The sequence below is a fragment of the Nesoenas mayeri genome, assembly GCF_963082525.1.
Source record: "Nesoenas mayeri genome assembly, chromosome: 19".
Lineage (NCBI taxonomy): Eukaryota > Metazoa > Chordata > Aves > Columbiformes > Columbidae > Nesoenas > Nesoenas mayeri.
Genome location: NC_137568.1, coordinates 5493899 through 5515189, shown reverse-complemented (window position 1 = coordinate 5515189; position 21291 = coordinate 5493899). Strand labels below are relative to the sequence as shown.

At 52.0% G+C, this 21291-nt stretch overlaps 1 protein-coding gene across 2 annotated transcripts in view; it reads left to right on the top strand.

Annotated features, from left to right (window-relative positions):
- Nucleotides 1-10357: 10357 nt before the first annotated feature.
- MGAT5B (alpha-1,6-mannosylglycoprotein 6-beta-N-acetylglucosaminyltransferase B) overlaps nt 10358-21291 on the top strand; it is a gene marked incomplete at both ends in the record, with an annotated part of 58002 nt that continues 47068 nt past the window's right edge. For both annotated transcript variants that reach the window (XM_080356399.1, XM_080356398.1), the window contains 2 exons: nt 10358-10425; nt 16224-16336. In XM_080356399.1, the coding sequence (XP_080212525.1) occupies nt 10358-10425; nt 16224-16336 (181 nt within the window). The remainder of the gene's footprint in view (nt 10426-16223; nt 16337-21291) is intronic.

Below are 21291 nucleotides of genomic sequence, written 5' to 3'. Positions count from 1 at the left end.
TTCCAGCACAAATCCCAAACCTTGCCCCATACCAGCTACTATGAAGAAAATTAACTCTATCCCAGCCAAAACTAGTGGTCGAAGCTGAGGACCCTGTTTTGCAGGTAGGGCACAAAGATGCCACCTGACTTTTCGATGGCACTTGAGCACAGAGCTGAGACGTGCAGGCAGGGCTGGGGTGGGCAGTGTTGCCTTTTCTACCAAACCATCTCTCATGCCGCCTGCTCCTCAGGCTGATGATCACAGACCGGCTGAAGTTGGAAGGGAGGTCTGGATGTCACCCGCAGCAGACACACTCTGTCCAGTTCATCTGTGAGGACGAAGACTCCACCACCTCTCTCAGGACTCAACTTGCTGCACAAAACGAGCAAAAGAACAAAACCAACAGCAGGTAAAGAATGGTTTAATTTAGTAACTAATTTTCTATAAAGTAATTATTTCTTTAAAAACCTGGGATTTGCTAAAAGTATCACAATTACTTTTCTCATTATGGCTACATAATGAAGCACTCGTTTAATTAGTAAACACTTGGCATGCCTATAAATGAGTTTTTAATTATATTAAAAGGACACTGTCAAGGTGTCTTTCATCTTTTTTTAATAGACCTGGGTATGCATTTTTTTCCCTCATAGTCAGATGCAGCTCTCTGGGTTTGATTGGCTGCTCTAGAGGGAAACTGGAGAAGCTGTTTCCCTAAAAAAGAGTTTTGAAAAGGCTCATTTGTAGGTTCAGAGCTGAGATGTGCTCCCCCTGCCACCTTTCAAGGTCCCTTCAATCCAAACTATTTTGTGATTCTATCAAGGGAAAGAAATAACAGCAGAAACCAGAGCGTGGTTGGTGGGAGGCAGTGCTGGTGGCACCTCCTGGGGCTGAGTGACATGGGTGGCAATGGGGCTGGCTGGGGACATGTGCTGGTCCTTTCTGTCCCCTCTGAGCCATGTCTGCTGTGCTCCCTGTGCCTTTTACAACCTTAACAACTCCCTCTAATTTTTAATTCTCTGTGGGACAGGGCTACCCTGATACTGCTCTGTACCATGTCAAGGGAAGCCAAGGTCCCTAAGGTGTCACCTGTGCACCGGCTTCATCCCCATACCCGCCACTGAGAGAAAAGTAGAGCAAACGCTTGAGAATAACCATGGTCATGGCTTTGCAAGGCTTCCATAAAATATGAATACGTGGTGACAATAAATTATTCAAGGTAATCGGCATGGGAGATATTTCTCTGGCAATTTCACTTGGGCTCCTGGAGCTTGATGGTCCCACCTGCTGGGCATGTAGCAGCCAGGGAAGGTCCTGGGCATCCCAGGTCTTGCAGCTCCTCCTGTCACTCCTTACACTGCAAACTCCTCTCTCCCCTGTCTCCATGTGCTTTCCCCCAGCTCCCTGTGCTATTAACATCTCTAATTAGAGCTGCTTATTGATGTATTGCTGTTTATCTAAGTGCAGCTGATCAAGGCAGAGAAGCCACTGAGGCTGAATGCGAATCGCAGCTCCCTGCCTTGCAGCAGCCTGCGCTCCCAGCACGGTGCTTCAGGGCTGGGGAAACACTGAGAGAAGGAGCCAGAGAGTAAGGAAAAGGCAGAAGCAGCGTGTGCTGCCAGCCACACCTTGTCCCTGTGTGACTCCAGGTTATGCCGGCATTTTCCTCGCTGGCAGCTGTTACACGAGGTGCTGTGCACGCAGTGTCCTGCGGGAGAGATGTCCCTGGTGTGCGTGCATGTGAAAAGCGCAGCCCTGATGGGGTGTCAGAAAAAAACTCATGGTGGGGGCTTGGGGAGGAGATGTTTTCTTCCTGGCAGTTACAGAAACACCCTCCTGTGGAGTCACCGCGGAGCTGAGCACCCAGAAAGCAGCCCCAGCACCGAGGGGTGGGTGGTGGATGGAGGGGTGGGTGGGTGGTGGATGGAGGGGTGGGTGGGTGGTGGATGGAGGGGTGGGTGGGTGGTGGATGGAGGGGTGGGTGGGTGGTGGATAGAGGAGTGGGTGGGTGGTGAATGGATGGGTGGGTGGGTGATGGGTGGGTGATGGATGGATGGGTGGTGGATGGATGGATGGGTGGTGGATGGGTGGGTGGGTGGTGGACAGATGGATGGGTGTTCACTGCAGGAGAGCCAGGAGCACAGGGCCCTGCGGGTATGAGCATGTGGTCAGGATCCAAACCCTCAAAAGCAGCTGGGCAGAGGGGTCTCCCCCCACACTTGTGATGCTGGGGGGACACATTCCTGCTCTTTCCTCCCAACACAGGTACCTGAGATTTTCTGGGTGTTTGCACCTGTGTAATGCCACCTCCAGATGAGAGCAATTAACCAGTGCTAAGGCCGCGCTTTGAGGATGCGGCCGGTACTGGTGTAACTGGTGTAGTGAGGGAGAAAGGGAGGATTAAATGCAGCATCATGAGAATGTGCATTTGGTCTCTGCCTCTTGCCAGCAGCTGGGCAGAAGTCTGTGTAATGAGCTGTGTGCACTGAGGCAGCATTCCTGACCTCCTCTCCTTGCTTTGAACCCAGCATCTTCTCCTGGACCACGTCCAGCGACAGGAGAAGGTGACATTCGGCCACAGGGCCAAGCAACTGGGTGCTGCAGGAGGAGGGATGATGGCTGTCCCTAAAGCACGGCCACCCCCCAGCACCTGTGACTGATCCTGGGGACAAGGTGGAGAGGGTGATGGACTCCAGAAGCAGCGTTTTCCTTCCCCCTTGCTGTCAGGTTTTATTAATTCCTCAGGCGCTGAAGTCTCTATTAATAATGGCTCTAGGATCTGGTGGGTGAGCTGGGTAATGAGATTCTCTACCTGCCGTTCCTGTGCTGCTGTGATTGTGTTTGAAGGACAAAATTCTGTGTGGATTAGTTAAAATGAAAAACAAAAGTTAAAAAAAAAAAAAAGGAAAAAAAGAAAAAAGGCTTTGTTTGAATTATTTACTAGTTTCCAGGAGACAAAGCAGTAATTGCAAGTGTCTTATTGCAGGTGTTTGGAGGGGGGATGCTCCCTCCTCCGAGCAAGGAGTCTGGTTATTTACTGGTGTTGGAGCAGATTTATCAGTCCTCAAGAACGCCAAGCACGGCTTCAATTGCTCCTCAATTTGCTGATTCTGATTTTCTCCTCTTGGTTTTGTAAATTCAGAAGAGATGGGTTTGAGACAGCTTTGATGTGGGTAAACGTGCGAGCACACGCTCTGCCGGCAGCACGCTGTGCCCTCGCGGGGGAGTAAATCCCAGGGAAAACTCACAACCCCAGCATCACACCCTGAGGAGTTGCCTGGTTTTGTTGGTTTTCCAGCCCTGCCAGGGCCCCTCTGGGTCACTCAAATGACACCACGTGTTCCTCATGGTGTCCCTTTCTGGACGCACATTGTGCCGGGGGATCCTGAGCCTGAAGCAGAGTTTTAGGGAATTGCTCTGTGCTTCTACTGCTTTTTTACTTGACCATTCCTCACCTCGGTTGCCTTTGTCTGCCTCCTTTCAACCATGGTCCTCAGGAGCCACCTAATTGACTTCAGAGGGAACCAGGACTTGCTTGAAATTGAGTTTTACATTCCCCTCCGCCTCCGTGACAGAGCACCTGGTGACCCCAGCTCACCTTCACTGTTCATCTGCGGGAGAAGAACGAAAGAAAGAATGGCAGATAAAAGAAAATAGCGAAAAAAATTCCATATGGTACCATACTATGTGATCAATGTTCCTTTGTCTCTGTATTCAAATTGTGAATCTGGCTGAGGAGGAACAAGTAGAGCTGCCTTGTTGGAGATGAGAAGTTAATCTTTAAAGACAATAAAGATTTAGGACAGTGTAATTGCTTTAAGATTTGATACTTCAGGCTATTCAAACTTTCAATTTTTAACCCAACAACTTAAACCCTTGGCAATGGAGGTGATTCAAGATGAAGAGCAATGACACCTTGGTGTCCTGGAGAGAACCTGCGGTGATGATGTGGACCCTTGGGATCGCTCACGGCGTGGTGGTGGCAGGGGACACGTGAAGGGACACATGACAGCTGCATCCTGCCTGTCCCTGACCATGTAAGCCCTGAGTAGAAGATGAAGATGACTAGGATGGGAAAGAACATATGGACAGTGAAGGAAAATGCACAACCTGCATGGTAGGACAGGGTTTGTCCTGGCGTTTGAGTTCATGAGGGTGTTTTTTGGCAGCCCCAGATGCTTAGCAGGGGTGAAATCACCCTGTTTTAAGCCCCAACAAAGGCAGACATGTTCTTGTTGTGGATGCCAAGGCCTGGATCTTGCTCTGGGTGCTCTCCAGCCCCAACGGGGGTTGGCAAAGCCCAGCACCTCTTTCCCTTCCCCGCTGGGAGTGGAGCAGGATTACATCCCCATCTTTGCTGCTGCTGTGATTTTATGGTGTTTATGTGGGAAGGGAGCACATTAGTGATGAGGTAGATCATTATGGGCTTGTATTATCAGCAGTAAAGCAAAGTTACTTTTAATTCTTAATTCCACCATTGTCTGACATATTTCTCTGTGAGTTTTCTATTCATCCCTGTTTTGTGGTGTTTTTTTTCCCCTGGATCTCCACTAATAGAAATTGCTTTGTTGTTAAACTCAATTTCACTCTTGACTGGATTGAAATATGCTTATTTCCCTTCTAAAGTAATAATAATAATAAAAATCTGAAATTATTTTCACTGATGGCATATGAAAAGTGAACATTTTTCTTCATATGGCCTATCAGGTTTAAATGTCTGAAGGTTTCAGAGGTGTATTTTTTAATGGTCTAATTGCATGATCTCAGCTCATAGCTGAGGGCTTTCCAATGGTTGCTTTATGGATTTGAATAAGTCAAAACAATATATGATTTCCTAGGTGATTTTTGAAGTCTTTTGGCAGCAAAATGAGATTTCTCCCATCTTCTGCCTCCCAACATAGCAGCCTTCAGCATAACCAGGGCTGGGGGGCACCCAGAGAAATCGCTTTGAGCTGGGCAGAGCTGCCGGCAGCTCTGTCCCCAAGGGTGACAGGAGTCCCCGCCAGGGGAACTGCAGCCCTGTTAACGCACTGCAGCAATACAGATACATCCCGGTACTCTGCTCTACAGCGCACTCTCTCTCTCTCTTTAATTTTTAATTGCTGCTCTTGTTTCCTCTGAGCATCTCCCCTTGCAGCAGGGCAGTCAGGGAAGCTTTCTGACCCATAAAGCTGGTTCAGGCTTTCCTTTTACCTTTTGCATTTTCTTCTTGGTGAAGCCAAGGTCATTGCTGGGTTTAATCAACACAGTAAGAAAAGTGCACTCATTTCTCTCTCCGAGAAAGGGAAATTCAGATTCCCTTCTGCTCTCAAAACACATAATCCTATTGGGAGCTGAAGAGTGATCCTTACCTCTGTTATTTCTTCTACTTGAAATGAATTAGCAGTTAATGGAAGTGAAGGATTCCCTGTGCTAACAGCCTTGCAATGGCAGGAGCTTCCCAAAGTCCCCAGGTGAGGCTGTGCTGACGCTGCCCTGTGTGGTCAGTCTCTTCTCCTAAGTAACAAGTGATAGGATGAGAGGAAATGGCTTCAAGTTGCACTAGGGTAGGTTCAGATTGTATATAGGGAAAAATTTATTCACAGAAAGGGCTGTCGGGCACTGGAACAGGCTGCCGGGGGCAGTGGTGGAGTCACCATCCCTGGAGGGGTTGAACAGATGCATAGATGAGGTTCTCAGGGACATGGAGTAGTGACAGGTTTGGGGTAATGGTTGGACTTGATCTATGATTGTCTTATGCCTGCCCTGGCTGTGCACCTCCAGCACAAGCACCAGAGCTGTGTATCCCATGCAGCATCGTGGGCTGCAGCACCCTGTGGTGATTGCAGCTGCAGCCCAGCGAGGGTCGCGATGTTCCTCCTGCTCTCCAAGCACCACGGAGTGATCTGGTGAGCTGGGAAAGCTCAACCTGACTGCTGAGGGCTGCAACCAGCCTCTAAACATGACCAATCTCTGCCTGGGGATGCTGCTGCCTCTAACCTTTAATAGAATCACATAATAGTTTGGGTTGAAGGGACCTTCCCAGCTCCCCCAGTTCCCCCCCTGCCATGAGCAGGGACATCTTCACCAGCTCAGGTTGCTCAGAGCCCTGTCCAGCCTGGCCTGGGATGTCTCCAGGGACGGGGCATCCACCACCTCTCTGGACAACCTGGGTCAGTATTTAACTACCCTCATTGTAAAAAATTTCTTCCTCATGTCTAGCCTTTAAGCTGTGCAGAAGTGCTGTGCATCACTGCTGGGCTCCCAGCTCCTGTCCTGGGGAAGGAGGGAGCAGAGAACAGTGTCTGCCTGGGGTTATGTTGCGCCCACTGAGACCTCAGTCATCCAGAGGGCTGCAGGGACCCACGTAGTGGATATAACACCCCACAGGTAGTGTCAGGTGCCCTCTCGCAGCTGCATTTTAGTTGAGCAGTGCTTGAGGTTCTCAAACTTGGAAGGGAAATAGCAATCAAGCCAGTGGATGAGTCTTCAACGCCCGTGGCTTCAGCACTCTGGCAGCAGCAGGGGCATCTATGCTGCTCACTGCTGGAGATATCCCACCAGCTGCGGTCCATCCCAGTTTCTCTTCATCCCCTTCAGCAGTCTTGGGGACCCATGTGGCTCCTGGGCTCCCCGTGGGATGGGATGCAAAGGTGGCTTTAGGACACTGCCGCCCCCTCCCTGCTCCTTTCCTGTTGCCCTCTCCAAACACCAACGTGTGAGCAAATTTAGGGCTGGTTTTGCTGCCCTAGAGAATGGGCAGGAAGGCTGGATGTGTTGCAGGGGTGGAGCAGGGCTGTCTGTAGGGGCACAGCAGCCCTTTGGCAGGCAGCTCCATGCCAGCGGGGTGGCTGGTGATGCTCGCCGGCACCAGAGATTGGTACCAGGCTCGGAGCCTTTCCGCCTTGTTGCTACAGAGATGGACAGAGGCGTGAATGGAGTAATTGAGGCTGAGCCAGTGATGGAGCTAAGTTGTTTTATATCAATAAAGAGTGCCTTGTACCCAGCAATGTTGCTTGAGGGGGATGGAGAAGTTACTGTGACTAAGTGAGCTTATGCCCAAAGCATTTGGGCATTGCAGCTCCTGCAATCGAATTATATTTCTTCTCTCAAGGGCGAAATTGTGCACGGGGAGAGCTTGAGAAAGTAGCTTGTCGTAGCACATTACAGCTCAGTGGTTTGCTGTGATTCTACTCCTCTGTGATCATTATTTTTCCATGAAGACCCAGTAGCTTGAGGCTCGAGAAGAAGCTCCAAGAAGAAACATGGGCAGAGTCTGAGCCCCAGGTTCTGCAAAGATTTGAAGAAAGGTCCTGGGCTGGAGCAGGGACTCTGTGGAGGGTCCTGGGGTGCCTTTGGAGCCCTGGCAGCACTCAGGCATTGCTCACCAAAGGCAGTTGCTGGGTTAGGAAGCTCTGGGACTTGTGCTAATATGGTTACTTAAGCTCAGCTGAAAACTCCTGAGGTCTGTTGCCAGCCCAGCAGCGCAGGGCGAGTCCTGGCTGCTGGAGGATGCTCTGGTGTTGGAACTGGGACCACAGCTCTGCGCCGGGTCACGGGTAGGACGGTGGAGGTGGCATCTGGAGATGCTCCATGTCTATCTCTGGCTGGGCAGGGACTCTAACTGGTGGAAAACTGGTTTCTTTTGTACCAGCTGTCTGCTGAACAGGTTCTTTCCATTCTCTGCTGCTGCCTGTATATGTGTGTGTATGTGTCACTTCAGCACATGATTTTTGGGGCCATTGCTTCTAAGCTGCTGAAGAAGATAATTCACCACTTTGTTACCATCCTTGGATTTTAGATTTACCCCTCTAAACAGACAGTGAGCTGGCAGTTAATTAAGTTTTTTGTTTCAAGCAGCAGCACAAGGAAGGAGCCTTCTGCTGCAGAGCTTCTCCTTGGGGACAAGGGCCCCGTGGGACCAGTGAATGTCACATTTTCATCCATGGGGTGATGGATGCTGCATGGGATGGTGCTGGCAGGAGTTGGGAGCAGCAGAGGTGTCCCCATCTCTGGACAATCACTCTCCCACGTGGACTTGGGACAAGGCTGGATGTTCTGCAGGGAGAGGCAGGAGACCTGCAGCAAGGGGAGCAGCCAGCCCTGGTGGCTCCATCCCATCCCTGCACATCGGGGTTCCCACGGTAATCATGTTTATGAGGTTTTGCACATTGCTAATGGGGCTGTTACAACTTCACTAATGCCTGTGTGCTGCTGTGCAGGCTAATGGACAGTTGCCGACTAATGTGCTGGCTGGAGCCAAAATAAAAGCTTGTTGAATGGGGATTGCCAAGAGCAGAATTCTGCTTTATTTTATAATTTTATTTTATTTTTTGCTGGCTGGCGCCAGAATGACAGGGACTGAGGCACCCTGGCATTGGGGGTCTGTCCAGCCCCGGGAGTCTGCATGGCCATGCCCATAAGGTCCCCAAGGGATGGGCTTTGGGGTGGGATGTCTTTGCTGAGATGTTGGGCTGCTTGTATGGAAGAGTAAAGGGAGCAAAGGGTTTGAATTTGGTTTGACAGCGCTGACTGCTGCTTCAGGGCCATCCTTTCTGCAAACCCTCAGCATGTCTGTGTGTCCATCTGCCTCAGCCCTGTGTTATCCTGCTCAGACCTGGTGTGACAATGACTCTTTCCCTGTCCCCTGCCCATGAAAACTGTGGATATACACAAAAATCCTGTTGTATTTATGACACTCAAAAGGATGTGGTTTTTCTTCTCGCTTCTCCTTGGCAAAAAAGTGCTGTTTCATGGGGAGAAAGTGCTGTTTGTGGAAAATTTCCAGCTGTCTTTCATCTCTGAGTTCGCCTGTGGCGGATGCTGTTGTAGCATATGCTACCTGGAGCTCTGCTGACTGCAGCCACTCCTGGGTTACACCAGGGAGAAGGGAGCAGAGTGAGTGCCTGGGATCCCTATGGAAATCAAAGTTATGGTATCACAACAGTCCTAGTACGGCATCTCTTCTTCTTCTTCACCCTAATGGGAAAACATCAGGATTCTGCACAAGCGAAGGACCCCAAAACTGGTTTGTAAAAGGGGGTGGTTGGCTGTGTGGTGCTGGGAGGTAGATGCTGGCAGTAGACAGTTGAGCCACATCAGGTTGTTGGGGTCGAAGGGATGTTTCTCACCCAGGGAAGCAAGAGAAGAGTGTCCCACCATGGGAAAGGCAAAGGGGCAGCTTTCCCTCAGTGTCACCTTCTGCTTTATGGTGCCCATGGCGGTATGAAGTGCAGAGAGGGACGGCTAGCCATGGGGACAGCATGACATGAGGGGGCCCCATTTGCACCACAACCGCCATGGGCAGCAGCCTGGTCCTGTCCTGGGGCCTGGCCATACGTGCACACCAAGGACAACGCTCTCCTTCCAGCTCTTATTGGTTTAGTGCTCACCATGCAAGACGATGTGTCCCCTCCCTCACGGCTGGTGTGGCAGCTGGGCACCCTGGAGACAGGGGATGGAAATGGGGTGTCCCTGGGCTCTGTGCACATCCAGTTCCTTGAAGTCCAAAGCTCTGGGAGGCCTTTTGTGCCTGTCACCTTTCACGTGTGAGCTGAGAACACCTCTGCTGAGCTCAGCAGCTGCTTCTCCTGCCTCAGCTCTCATGGCCACTTCTTTGTCTTCCCAAGGACGCCTCCCTGCCCCATCCCACCCCCCCTACCCCCATACCACCCTGGTCCTTTTGGCAGCACCGGGGGTGCCTGGGGACACTGGAAGCCACATTGTGGGCTGTGACTGTGATCCCCCAGAAATAAAACAGCGTGATGGGGAAGCAAAGCCTCAGGCTGGTGCTGCCAGAGCCTGACTCCAGACCTCTGCTGTTCCCCAGAAGTGGGGCTCACCTTGCTTCTTGCAGGCCCCCAAAGCAAACAGCCCCCAGCGGGGGCTGCACAGTGGCGATTCTCGTTTAATCCCCCCAATTTTCACAAGGGCCACCCCCGGCTCCCAAAGTCACCACGGTGGATGGATGCGGCCACGAAACGGCCATTCTCCCCCCAATAATATCTCTTCCCCCCCATCCCGAAGGAAGCACAGCACCTCCCGCCCCCGGGAATAACCCCCGGGCGCCTCCCAATGCCGCTAGATGGCGCGCAGTGCCCGGCGCAGCCTGCGCGGGGCGGAGTTTCCTGCGCGGGGCTGCGCGGAGCGGGGCAGGGAGGGCGCTGCGCCCGCACGGGCTGCGCGGAGCGGAGCGGCCCCGGCGATGGGCTCGGCCGGCAGCGGGTAGGGCTGAGGGCGGGCGGGGAGGAGGCTGCTCCGCGCCCGCTCCGCGCCCCGCCCCGCCCCGCCATGCGCCCCCGCGGAGCCCCGCGCTCCGCCCGCTGAGCCCCGCTCGCTGCCTCGGTGGGTGGGTGGGGGGTGCGGGGGACGCCTCCTCCCCCCCGCTCAACTTTGAACGATGATCACAGTCAACGCAGATGGGAAGATAATGGTCAGAAGATGCCTCGTCACCTTGAGACCCTTTAGGTAAAGTTGTTTTCCTTGTCCGGGCTCCCCCCGCCTTGCTCGGCCCCCGCGGTTCTCGGAGCACGTTTTGCGGGGTGGGGTGGGCTGGGCTGTGGATCGCTGTGCGGGGGCGGATTGAGCCCGTTTTAGGATGTCAGGGATCCAGGTGAGTTCGCCCGTAGGTTCCTGCAGCACTCGCTGGCTGGTGGCTCCCAGTTCTCTCGTCATGCCGGTATCTTTTGGGGGTTAATTATAGGGCTGTTTGTCTTTTTTAATACGTTTCTCAGAAACGTGGGTATTGGTTCCTCTGGTTTAAATCTGCTCATACTGATGGGGATTTTGAAACCCACTCTGAACCGGCAGCAGGGCTGGGGTTGATATCCAAGCCTGAAATCCTCCGGCTCCTGCATACCTGTGCCCACCTCTGGCTTTCTTCCCCTTGGTGTAACCCCATTTTTGCCTCCATGCGTTTGCTTTTCCCCTCCAGTCCTTGCTCTCCAGTTTCCTTATTTCAACAGAGATGCGCTTTGGTTGCTTTCAGGCTTCAGACATATGGGAGATACCAGTAATTCCTTGGTTTTAATATGGGAAAAGGGACCAGAAACATTCAGAAAGGGAAAAGGCAGGTGGATGAAGCACAGGGTGGGATGAGCCAAACCCAGTGGTTCCCAGTGTTCTCTGCTGTATTTGGGGGCTGGGGGTCACTTGGGATCACTGAAGGGATCTACTTGCTGCCTTTTGGCTTAGCCCTGGAGGAGGGGGCTGTGCCTGCACTGCTTGCTCGTGCTCAGGTTTGGAGATGTTGTCTGGCTCTCCCCTGGAGTTGCCTGTTTCTGCGATTCCTGCTGCTGGATCCCGCGGCAGTGCCCTGGGGCTGGGGGACAGGACCAGAGTGATGTTGGGAAGCACTGGCGGAGCAGGGACATGAAAGGTCCCCACGATTCAGGCTTGTGCCTAGTGTGGGGCGGGGAATGACTGTGAGAGAGGTGGGAAGGAGCTACACACCTCAGGGGTATGCTCTTTGCCTGGCTGTTTGCTTTCTTAAGTAGGTTTGAAGTCCATAGCGAAGAAGTGACTGTCTTGAGCATGGCTGTCCCTGGGCATCACTCCTGGGGCGTGGGGAGCCCATCTTCTGTGGTGACCTGGGGGAGCACAGGCAGTGAGCTGCAGGGTGGTCACAATGTCCCTTTAGAGATGGGGGTCTGTGTGCACGAGGGGTTTGTAATGGTAGGAGAGCCCCAGGCTGGAGGGTCCCTGGTGTCTGGAGCAGAGCCCCTGCACAGCCCTGTCTGTGTGCCCTGGGCTGGCATCTGCTCTCAAACCAGTGCAGACCAGTAAGAGCGCCCCTGGAACCAGTAGGGTTACCCTATTGTTAACCAGTCAGGCTTTCCTTGTGTAAGAGGAGAATTCTATTCCAACACCCTCTCCTAGCTGCACTGTGCTGTCCAGCTCTTCATCTCCTCTACATCGGTGTCATGCTGAACCTGACCCTTCCACATCACGATCTTGTGTCACTTTGCTCCCAGCCCAGCATGGGCAAGCGTTGGCACTGCCCCACTCCAGCCATAACCCAGTGCAAATCAGCACCGCTCCCCTAAAATCAGCACCCCATCTTCTCAGCTGATGTAAATCAAGGACTATCTGCGGGAGCAGAAGATAGTGGCAGTCAGGATGGGTCCAGGATTTACAATCGGCTGCTTGTTGCTGGCAGGGCAGAGCCTTGCTTCTCTATGGAAGCCCACGGTGCAACCTGCTGCCTGGTGTAGACTCCTGGCAGCGGTGCCATCAGCAAACAGTGAGGAGGAAAGCTGGCCCTTTGCACCAAAACATTTCATTAATCACCCTCCAGACATGCTTAGCAAAGCCCTGAGCTGTGAAAGTGCCTGCAGCAAATAGGAAAGGGAGAGAGAGCAAATCAGTGTAGGAACAGTTTGTAGAAATGCCCAAGGATGGCTCTGATTTGATCTCAGCAGCCAAGGGTGTTTCATTTGTGACAGTGCCAGTTTTGGGCAAGAATTCACTGTAGAGCCCTGGTCCAACTCACCCAGCTCTTGGTTTTGCCGAGCATTGGGAGTTTAGGCAATTTTGCCAGCTGGAAACGAAAGCCAGGCTTTCTATGTGTCTGTAACATGGGCTGGTAAGAGAATTAACCGTAGTCCGCTTCGTGGAGGAAGATTCTTGTGGCTGAGCATCATTTCAACAGCGCCGTGACAGTGTCGGGCTCTGAGCAAAACAAGGTTTGCGGGAGAGGGAGCATTTTTTATTAGCCTGGCTGCTGCTGTTTGAAATTGTGGTTCAGCTTTTAGGCTCAAGAGACTTGGGTGTTGAAAAGTTGTCCAATAAAAGATATTACCTTTCTCTGTATCTCTTGGGTTCCCTGTGCACCTGCATAATATTCTCCCTGTAGGTCCCAGCTGGGTGATGCAGCACCGTGGGCAGACAGTCCCAGTGTCACAGCCCCATCCCGCTGGGTGCTGTTGCTTTTCCTCCCCACATCACCTCCCAGCTCATTGCTCAGACCCTCCTGCCCGCATCCAGCTTTCAGTTCCATGAGCCAAAATCTGAAATGACTGGGGCATCACTTCCAATTTTCACTAAAGACTTGGAGAATTTGGCTTCCTTCTCTTTTGGGCACTGAGCCAGGATGCAGAATTGTGAACATTTCAGTTTGGGGAGGATGTGGAGAGGGACTTGGCACCAGAACCATGCCTGGGCAATGAATTAAACGTGACGTGTGATGACAGACAAAGCCAGTGTCCACAGGAGATATTACTTGATTGTTGGAGCTCTGTGATCTTCAGTGAGCAAGACTTGATTTTGGGGCCAGGTGTACCAGTGCATTTGGTGGGCAGTTTGGAAGATCTGGGCCTTGATAGATACATTTTACCTACTTCATGGTATTTTCTGCATAAGGAGTTTCAGCTCAGTTAAGGCTGGGCTGAGCGTTTTTGTTCAGCTGGAGAAGATGGGCACGAAGTAGGAGATGGGGTCCTCAGGCTGAGCATCCATCCCTGCAGCCCCCCTGCTCCCTGGAGCACGGCTGCTGGGCTGGATCCGCTTCTCTCCTAAGCATGTTCATCCTGGTTAGGCTCTATCTATTTTTTGGAGGGGGAGGGGAGGGAAGCATCCTGCATGTCCTCCACTCTCTCTGTAATACAGTCAAAATCAAAAGATTTTGTCTTCTTATGAGATGCTAGAGCACAGATCGCCTTTGAATCTTTTTCTTTCCTCCCTCCTTTTCTTTCTTTCTTCTTGGTGTTTCACTCATTGCCAGATTATAATTATGAACATTAAAATGCATAAAGGTCTTGCAAGATGATGAAGATATTGTCAACAGGAGGGGTGAGAATGAAGAGCAGGATCAGCTCTGGTTATTTAATCAGGTGATGCTTTATTAAAATGCCCCTTGGGGAAGGGGGCAGCTGGCAGCAGGATGGGACCTTTGGGTGGGTTTTGTACCATGATGTGCTCCCAGGGAGAACCCTCGGTTGTGGGCTTGGCTTTGACCTCTTCTTCCTCCTCCAGCTTGTGCCTTCTCCACTCTGCTAGTGGCCTTTCCTACCAGGGAGAGACTTTCTATAGCTTGTTTAAACTGCTTTCCAACCCCCAGGGCAGGCTCTTTCAGAAATAAAAGCAACTTGAGCTGCTTTGCCCCTGCAGAGGGATGTTGGGCAGTTTTACTGAGCTGTGCCTGGCTGGGGGTCAGGGAGCATTTGTGTGGGGCTGAGCATGCTGCTTGCAGAGCTCGTTAATGCTAACGAGCCCAAGGTGTTGCTTTTTCTCTTGATTAGGTGGGAGGTGAGAAGGGCATTGGGAGCTGCAGGGTACTGCTTGTCCAGAGCCCGTGGCCAGGTGACCTTGGTCTGCTGGGACCCGGCTGGGGACAGATGGATGGATGAACAGACAGACAGGGGTGAGATGCCCATCTGGGGTGGGCAGGGCTGATCCTCGTTTGCTCTTGAGCTGCCTGATGCCGAGAGCAAGGCTGCCCTGGATCTGGGCACCGTGTGGCTTGGCTGGGCGAGAGCGGCATCGGAGCTGGTGAGACGGAGGTGGGAGCCCGTGGGGTCCTGAGAAGACTCTGTGTCTTGCCCAGGAGCATCTGCAGGCAGGAGAAGCTCCTTCAGCAGATCTCTCCGGGGAAGCCCAGTCTTTGCTCGACGCTGTACTTCAGCTCTCCACAACATCTCCTGTAGCTAACGAGTGCTTTGAAGCAAGTTACTTTACTTGCCAGCCCTTTCCAGCAATAGATAATTGCAATGCTGGCGTGTTGTAGCCCAGACCTAATGACTGGCTCCTAATTCTCTGCTTTTTAGTGACATGATAACGATTAGAGGGAGGCTGTGGCATTCCCATTCCTTTGCAAGCCTTTCTCTGCAAAAGCCTGGTTTCCGTGTTGGGTGGCTGCGCTGTGTTTCTGTGAGCAGCTTCTGTGATAATGTTGTGAACTTGCAAAGTTGAGTCACCCGTTCCTGCTTCCCTTCTGCTCAGGGGTGCTGAGAGGCAGAAATGCCAGCGGGCACCCCTGAGGGCTTGCTCAGCTCCCTGTCCCACATAGGATCTATCTATTTGAAGACAAACCCATTGTTTCCCAAGGCTGGCTGTGAGTTGTCTTTTCTCCTTTTGCTCCTTGAAATTTTCCTTGGGTTTGGCTAGCTGAGATCTTGGGTACGTCTGTGGCACTGGGAGCTGTCATACGCGGTGCCTAGCAGCAGCTCTGTCTGTGTGTCTGCTGGAGGATGCTCCAGCTCCATGAGGACCTGGACGCAGTGGCAGCATCCCTGAGAATGTGAAGTGGCCAGGTCATTGTGCTCCTTGGTGCACAACCCTCATGCTTGCACAGAGCTCCTCCTCCAGCCTTTTCACACTCAAAAAGTTACCGGCCTGGATTTGGTATGAATAGGGGCAGGGCTGAGAGCTCCTGCCTGTCTGGCAGCTGGAGGTGACCACGAGCTTGGCCGGGAGTGACATGTGGATCGGTGTCCTGCGTGGCACGTCCCTGTGGGACACACTTTCTTGCCGTCCCGGTCTGCGCTCTGGATGAACAAAGCAGTGATGGGACAGATCCAGGTCACCGCGTGTGCCACCAGCGCTGGTCCCTCCTCATCCTGATGAGCACAGGGCTGCCCGTGCAGGCGATGCCAGACACCATGGTAAATACCGGTGGCCTAGTTACAGGGGAACAAAAGAGCTTTTTTTGAGTGAAGAAAAAAAAAAAAGAAAAGGTTTTATTTTTTTAGATCCTTTGAGTGAAGGGGAAGTTACAAGGTCTTTCTTTTCTCTGGACTCTCCCAGGAGGAATATGGGAATTATTCATTGTTGTGGTTTCTGCGGTGTGCTGGGGCTGTTGGCTCTTGGGCTGGATCTCACGGAGCATCGAGGGCAGCTGAGGTCCGGTTCAGCTTTCCCCGCTGAGATCTGAGTCTTCCACTCCCTCTCCAGGCCTGGCCATTGGAGCAGGCTGCAGGGATTTTGGAGGGTGTTCTCTGGCAAAACCCACCTGCTCGGTGCCAGGGTTTGGGCAGAAGCATCTCAGGGCTTTTCATGAAGTGTGCATGTGTCTGGCCGTGGTAGGGGTGAGATCCTTGTGTGCTCTGGTGGGGCTGGGGCCACAGGGGTGCACCTTGCTGGGACTGGGTGGGAAAGCCACTGGGATGGAGACGGGGATTGTCCCAGCTGCCTCTTCCAGACACCCCCAAAAATGTGGCTCATGCCGCTGTGCAGAGGGGTCACCTGGGGGACAAAGGGTGGTGGGGTTGTCCGAGGAGGGAGCTGGTTTCTCGTCACACGTTGCTGCAGCTTTGCTTTCCCTCCTCCAGGATATTTGTGCTGGGCATTGGATTTTTCACCCTGTGCTTCCTGATGACGTCGCTGGGAGGGCAGTTCTCAGCCAAGCGCCTGGGGGATTCACCCTTCACCATCCGCACTGAAGGTAAGAGCGGCACTGTGCCCATCCTGCCCCATGTGATGCTTGATGACACCTGTGCATGTGGTCCAGCTGAGCTGACAAGCACCAGGGATGCAGGGAGGATGGTGCTCAGATGCCTCCATCCCCAAGGCTCCATCCTGACTCTTCTCAGGGATGTCAGGGTGGCTCAGGGTCCTGTTGGCCATTCTTGTCTTCTAGAAGAAAGCCCTTGAGGTGCTGGAGCGAGTTGAGAGAAGGGAACAGAGCTGGTGAGGGTCTGGAGCACAAGTGTGATGGGAGCGGCTGAGGGACCTGGGGGGTTCAGCTGGAGAACAGGAGCTGAGGGGAGACCTTCTGATCTCTGAACTGCCTGAAAGGAGCTTGGAGCCAGGGGGGGTCGGGCTCTGCTCCCCAGGAACAAGCGCCAGGAGCAGAGGAAACGACCTCAAGTTGCACCAGGGGAGGTTGAGGTTGGATTTGGGGAACAATTTCTTCCCCAAAGGGCTGTGGGGCATTGGAACAGGCTGCCCAGGGCAGTGCTGGAGTCACCATCCCTGGAGGGCTGTAAAAGAAAGTTACTTTCCTCCAGAAGGAGAAGACTAAAGTGCTGGTTTCCAGAAGTCAGATGGTGCTCATAAACTGCTTAGTTGACTTTTGGGGAGATGAATGTGCAGCCCGCGGCAGCTGGCTTTGCTGTCTCCCCTGTGGATGGAGCACATGTCACCTGTCATTTCTGCCCCCATGCTCCCCTAATTGTTCCCATCACCAACTCCATTAAGCCCCCTCTCCAAGGAACTGGGCTTTGCCTGGCTGACCTCAGGCAGAGCAGGTTGCAGGATTGGTGCCTTTCGGTATTTTCTGCATGTTTTACCATGGTCAGGGTACCTGCCCCTGCAAGGAGGATGGGTGCTGTGTTAATGTCCCTGTCCCCATGCCAAGATCAGCTCCCAGGAGGGCTGATTATAGGGGATTTTTTTCCCTCTTGGTATGCGAAGTGACACACGAGGCGGGTGGGCAGAAACCCCTGGACCACCAGCTTCACTAGGATACGCTGGGGCTGTTCTTTTTTCTCTCTGGGTATCCTGAGCAGCTCAGCACTGAACCTCAAATATTCCAGTCCAAGGGGAAGCTTATGAAACCATCCCCAGACTTGCCCAGAGCTTTCTTGGCTTCTGAACTGTGTGAGCAGCCAATCGAAACCAAAATGAAGATAGACGTAAGGCGGGAGCATGAAAAGGAGAAATGGATAATGTCACAGTCCAAAAGTTAATCCCATTTTTAATTTTACTTTTATATGAGAATCCCTTTCTTGAAGGCTCTCTCCAAAAGCCAAGTTTCTCAGTATGTGCCAGAAATCATTCCTCTGGTGGATTCTCTGCTCGGTGATTCGATGCAGCACAGGCTTTGCGTCTTAACAATAAATAAAAAACCTTCTGAAATGCAAGTTATTTTATACTAATCCGCTGCTGTCAAGTAAACACAGACGAAGTTTCCTTTGTTTTGAAATGGCTATGGAGAGAATTTGTTCTACAAACAAAGCTAGAGAAGAAAAGAGAACAGACAAGTCTATAAATTTTGAATGTGGGAGATGCTTTGGGAAGGGCTCTAGACTCAAGAGATTTGAGGTTTCTGTGCCCTCTTCTCCTTTTTAGAATTTAAAATATGTATTTTGTTTTTTTTTTTTAATTTTTAAATTTATTTTTAAATTTATTTTTAAATTTATTTTTAAATTTATTTTTAAATTTATTTTTAAATTTATTTTCTATCCTCCCCTTCCCCCATCTTTCAGTTTTGTTTTACTGCTGGAGTGAAGCTGTCTTGGGGCAGGGGGCTGATCCCAAAAAAGCACCCAAATCTCTAATTGTGCTCTCAGTGCGGCCGGGCAGGTTCTCCAGCGCCCTGTGCCCGCTCTGATATCGGCGCTGATGCACATCCCGCTGGTGGAGCTTGCTGCTGCAGAGGATTAGCGGAGGAAAATAGGTTATTAAGTGTTAAAACGTGATTAGATGTAGCTGGAATGTTGCCTGCAATTGCTGTAGCTGGTTTAAGAAATGGAAAGGCTTCTGATTTCTCCTGCTGTTGGTTCCTGTATGGGAGGGTGAGGTGCTGGAGGGATTTGCTGCAGCCCCAGGGGACGTGCAGGATGGGTCCTGGTGTCCTGATGTGGCTGGAGCTGAGCTCTGCCCTCGCTGTGGGCTGCTGATTCCTGCAAGAGAGCTCTGATTTAATTTCACCTGACCTTGGTGGCACTTCGATACAAGTGCTTTGAGCTGTTCATCGGGATAACTCAGTGCTTGGGGTCTGTGTGCTGCAACAGTGGTTCCCCTGCTGAGGTCCTTGAATCTTGGTGCCTTAGGGAAGTGGTGGTTGGCTGAGCCCTGGAGTTGTGTGTTTACTCTTCCTGTAACTGTCTTTTTCAACTCGTTTTCAAGTGTTTCCTGCCTGGGTTGGTGCTTTGCTTGAGAGCTCGACACCTGCCTTTTTCCACCCTGAAATGAGCTCCCAGCAGCATCTCAAGCTGGTTTCCTGTTGGTGACCACAAACGGGTGTTGCGTGGTATTTCCTCAACCCCCGTGGGGACAGGTGACAAAGAAAGGACAAGGATTAGGTGAGAGCTGATTTTACAACACAAAAAGGAAAAAACAAGTTAGCAGTGGTGAAGCACATCTCTGCAAGGCTGTTGCACCTTGCCCTGGGGTACTGAGATGTGTTTTGGAGTCTGTGAAACACTGGCTCAGGTTGCCCAGAGAGGTGGTGGATGAACCATCCCTGGAGACATCCCAGGCCAGGCTGGACGGGACTCTGAGCAACCTGAGCTGGTGCAGATGTCCCTGCTCATGGCAGGGGTGGCACTGGGGAAGCTGGGAACATCCCTTCAACCCAAACTATTCTATGATCTTGTCCTGTGTGCAGGCTGTGGGTGAAGCTGCTTTCTTGAGGCATCAGAATGGCTCTGGCTTGTTGTGTTGGGATACAGGATTCTCAGGAGAGGTCCAGCAGACAACAACCAGGGCATGTTGCAGTGGAAACGGTGTTTAACATCACCCAAACCCAGCCCTCCTGTGTTCCAGCTGCTGGAGCGCTCTGCCTCTCCCACGGCTGTTGCTTGCTCCAGTTCCTGGAGTCTCATCTGCTTAAAGCAATTTCTTCCATCACTGAACATAGAAGAGGAAGAAGAGGGAGGTTGTTTTGAGCTGTGCAGCACAGCTGAATACTTTGGTCTTTGTGGCTTCTGCTTCTCTCCAGAGGAGGGGTGTTGGTGGAGGGGGCAGAGGAGAGGGAACTGTGCTGCAAAAGATAATGTTGAAGGTTGCTCAGGATTTTGTAGGGCATCTTCACCGTTCCAGAGTCATAACACTGAAGTGATGAGATCTCATGTAAGTTCAGTCCCTTGAATGGCTCCCTGAGGAGCGGAGCAAAGAGGCCAAATAGAAACATGAGAATGTACATGATCTCCTCGGGGGGGTTCTTTGCTCCTGCTCCTCTCTCTGCTGGTTTTCATTCTGCTCCAGCAGTGTCCCAGCTGGGTTAGCATGGCCAGGTACCATCAATTTGTTCTCATGGAAGATGCAGAAAGGTCAAGCTCTGATTTGCTAACGATCACAGTGGGTTTGAATAACTGTCATCCATCCTCACAGTCAGCCGTGCTGGAAGAGGAGGAGGAGGATGTGCATGATCCTGACCCACTGTGCACCCTCTGCGTGGGACTGATGGCAAGGGAGGACAGCAGAGGAGGGGACAGCTCAGTTCAGCCCTGCATGCGATGTCCTGGCTGCTGCAAGATGCTGCTCAGCCCCAAGGAGCTTTAAGCAAAACACAGATGTGTCCATCCTCACATCCCCATCTCCCTTGAGAAAGGTGATTTCTGGACTCATTTGCAAACTTGAGTCCCTGCCACTTGTGACAGATCCCAGTCTGCTCCTCAGTTATTTCTTCTGGGCAGAGACATGAGCTTGAGTTGGGCAAAATACCCAAAAGTTGCTTTGTGGCTTGGACAGCCCTTTGTCTTACCTGACCTCACTGGAGAGAGCACCCGGGAGTGAGAGCTGGTGCTGCCACCTCTGTGAGATGTCATGCACAGATGTGCCGTGCCAGAGATGCTCATGTTCCCTTTGCTTTCAAAAAGTCATGCAAGTTAAGTTATAAATTTATCTTACTGCCTTTAATGCACAGTGAAGGCGACAGGAAAACCAGTTGCGAAGTTTTGTGTAACCAAGTGACGGTGACGGGGGGTGACACAGGCAGAGGGAGGGAGGGAGCCGGGCAGACTCTTCTGTGCTAACTCAGCACTAATTATTTGCAGTTTCTTCCCCAGTGACTTATAATCCTCTCCCAGGCTGCTTGTGTTTATGTTTTGATGTTGAGCAGCTCTGGATAACTGTCTGCAGCAGTTTGTAAGCAGCTTGTCAGGATGCACTGCTGGAGCGTGTCTCACCAGCTGGGATGCTCGTACGGGTGGATGGAGGGATGAGGCTGTGCTCACAATCCAAATCCAGAATTTGCTTCTGCAAAACCCTCTGGAAAGGCAGCAGGGGGTTCCCCTCTCTGGAACCCCTCTTCCTGCAGTGCCTGTGGGGCCGTTGGCTGGAGCATCTCCCCAGGTCCTCATGGAGAGACTGTGGGTAAGCGGGTGCGTGTCACCTCCCTGGCACAGCTGGGACACACAGATCCTGCATGTCCCCAATGCTTAATTTTCCTGCTGCTGCATCCAGACATGTGTTTGAGTCTCCTGGAGCCCATGGTCAATCAGAATCATTTTGGCTGGAAGAGACCATCAAGATCATTGGGTCCAACCATTCCTCCACCCCTGGCACTGCCCCATATACCTGAGAACCTCATCTCCATGTCTGTTCAACCCCTCCAGGGATGGTGACTCCAGCACTGCCCTGGGCAGCCTGTTCCAATGCCCAACAACCTTTTCAGTGAAATTTTTTTCCTCATATCCAATGTAATCCAGGTGAGAGCCATGGGGAGCAGTG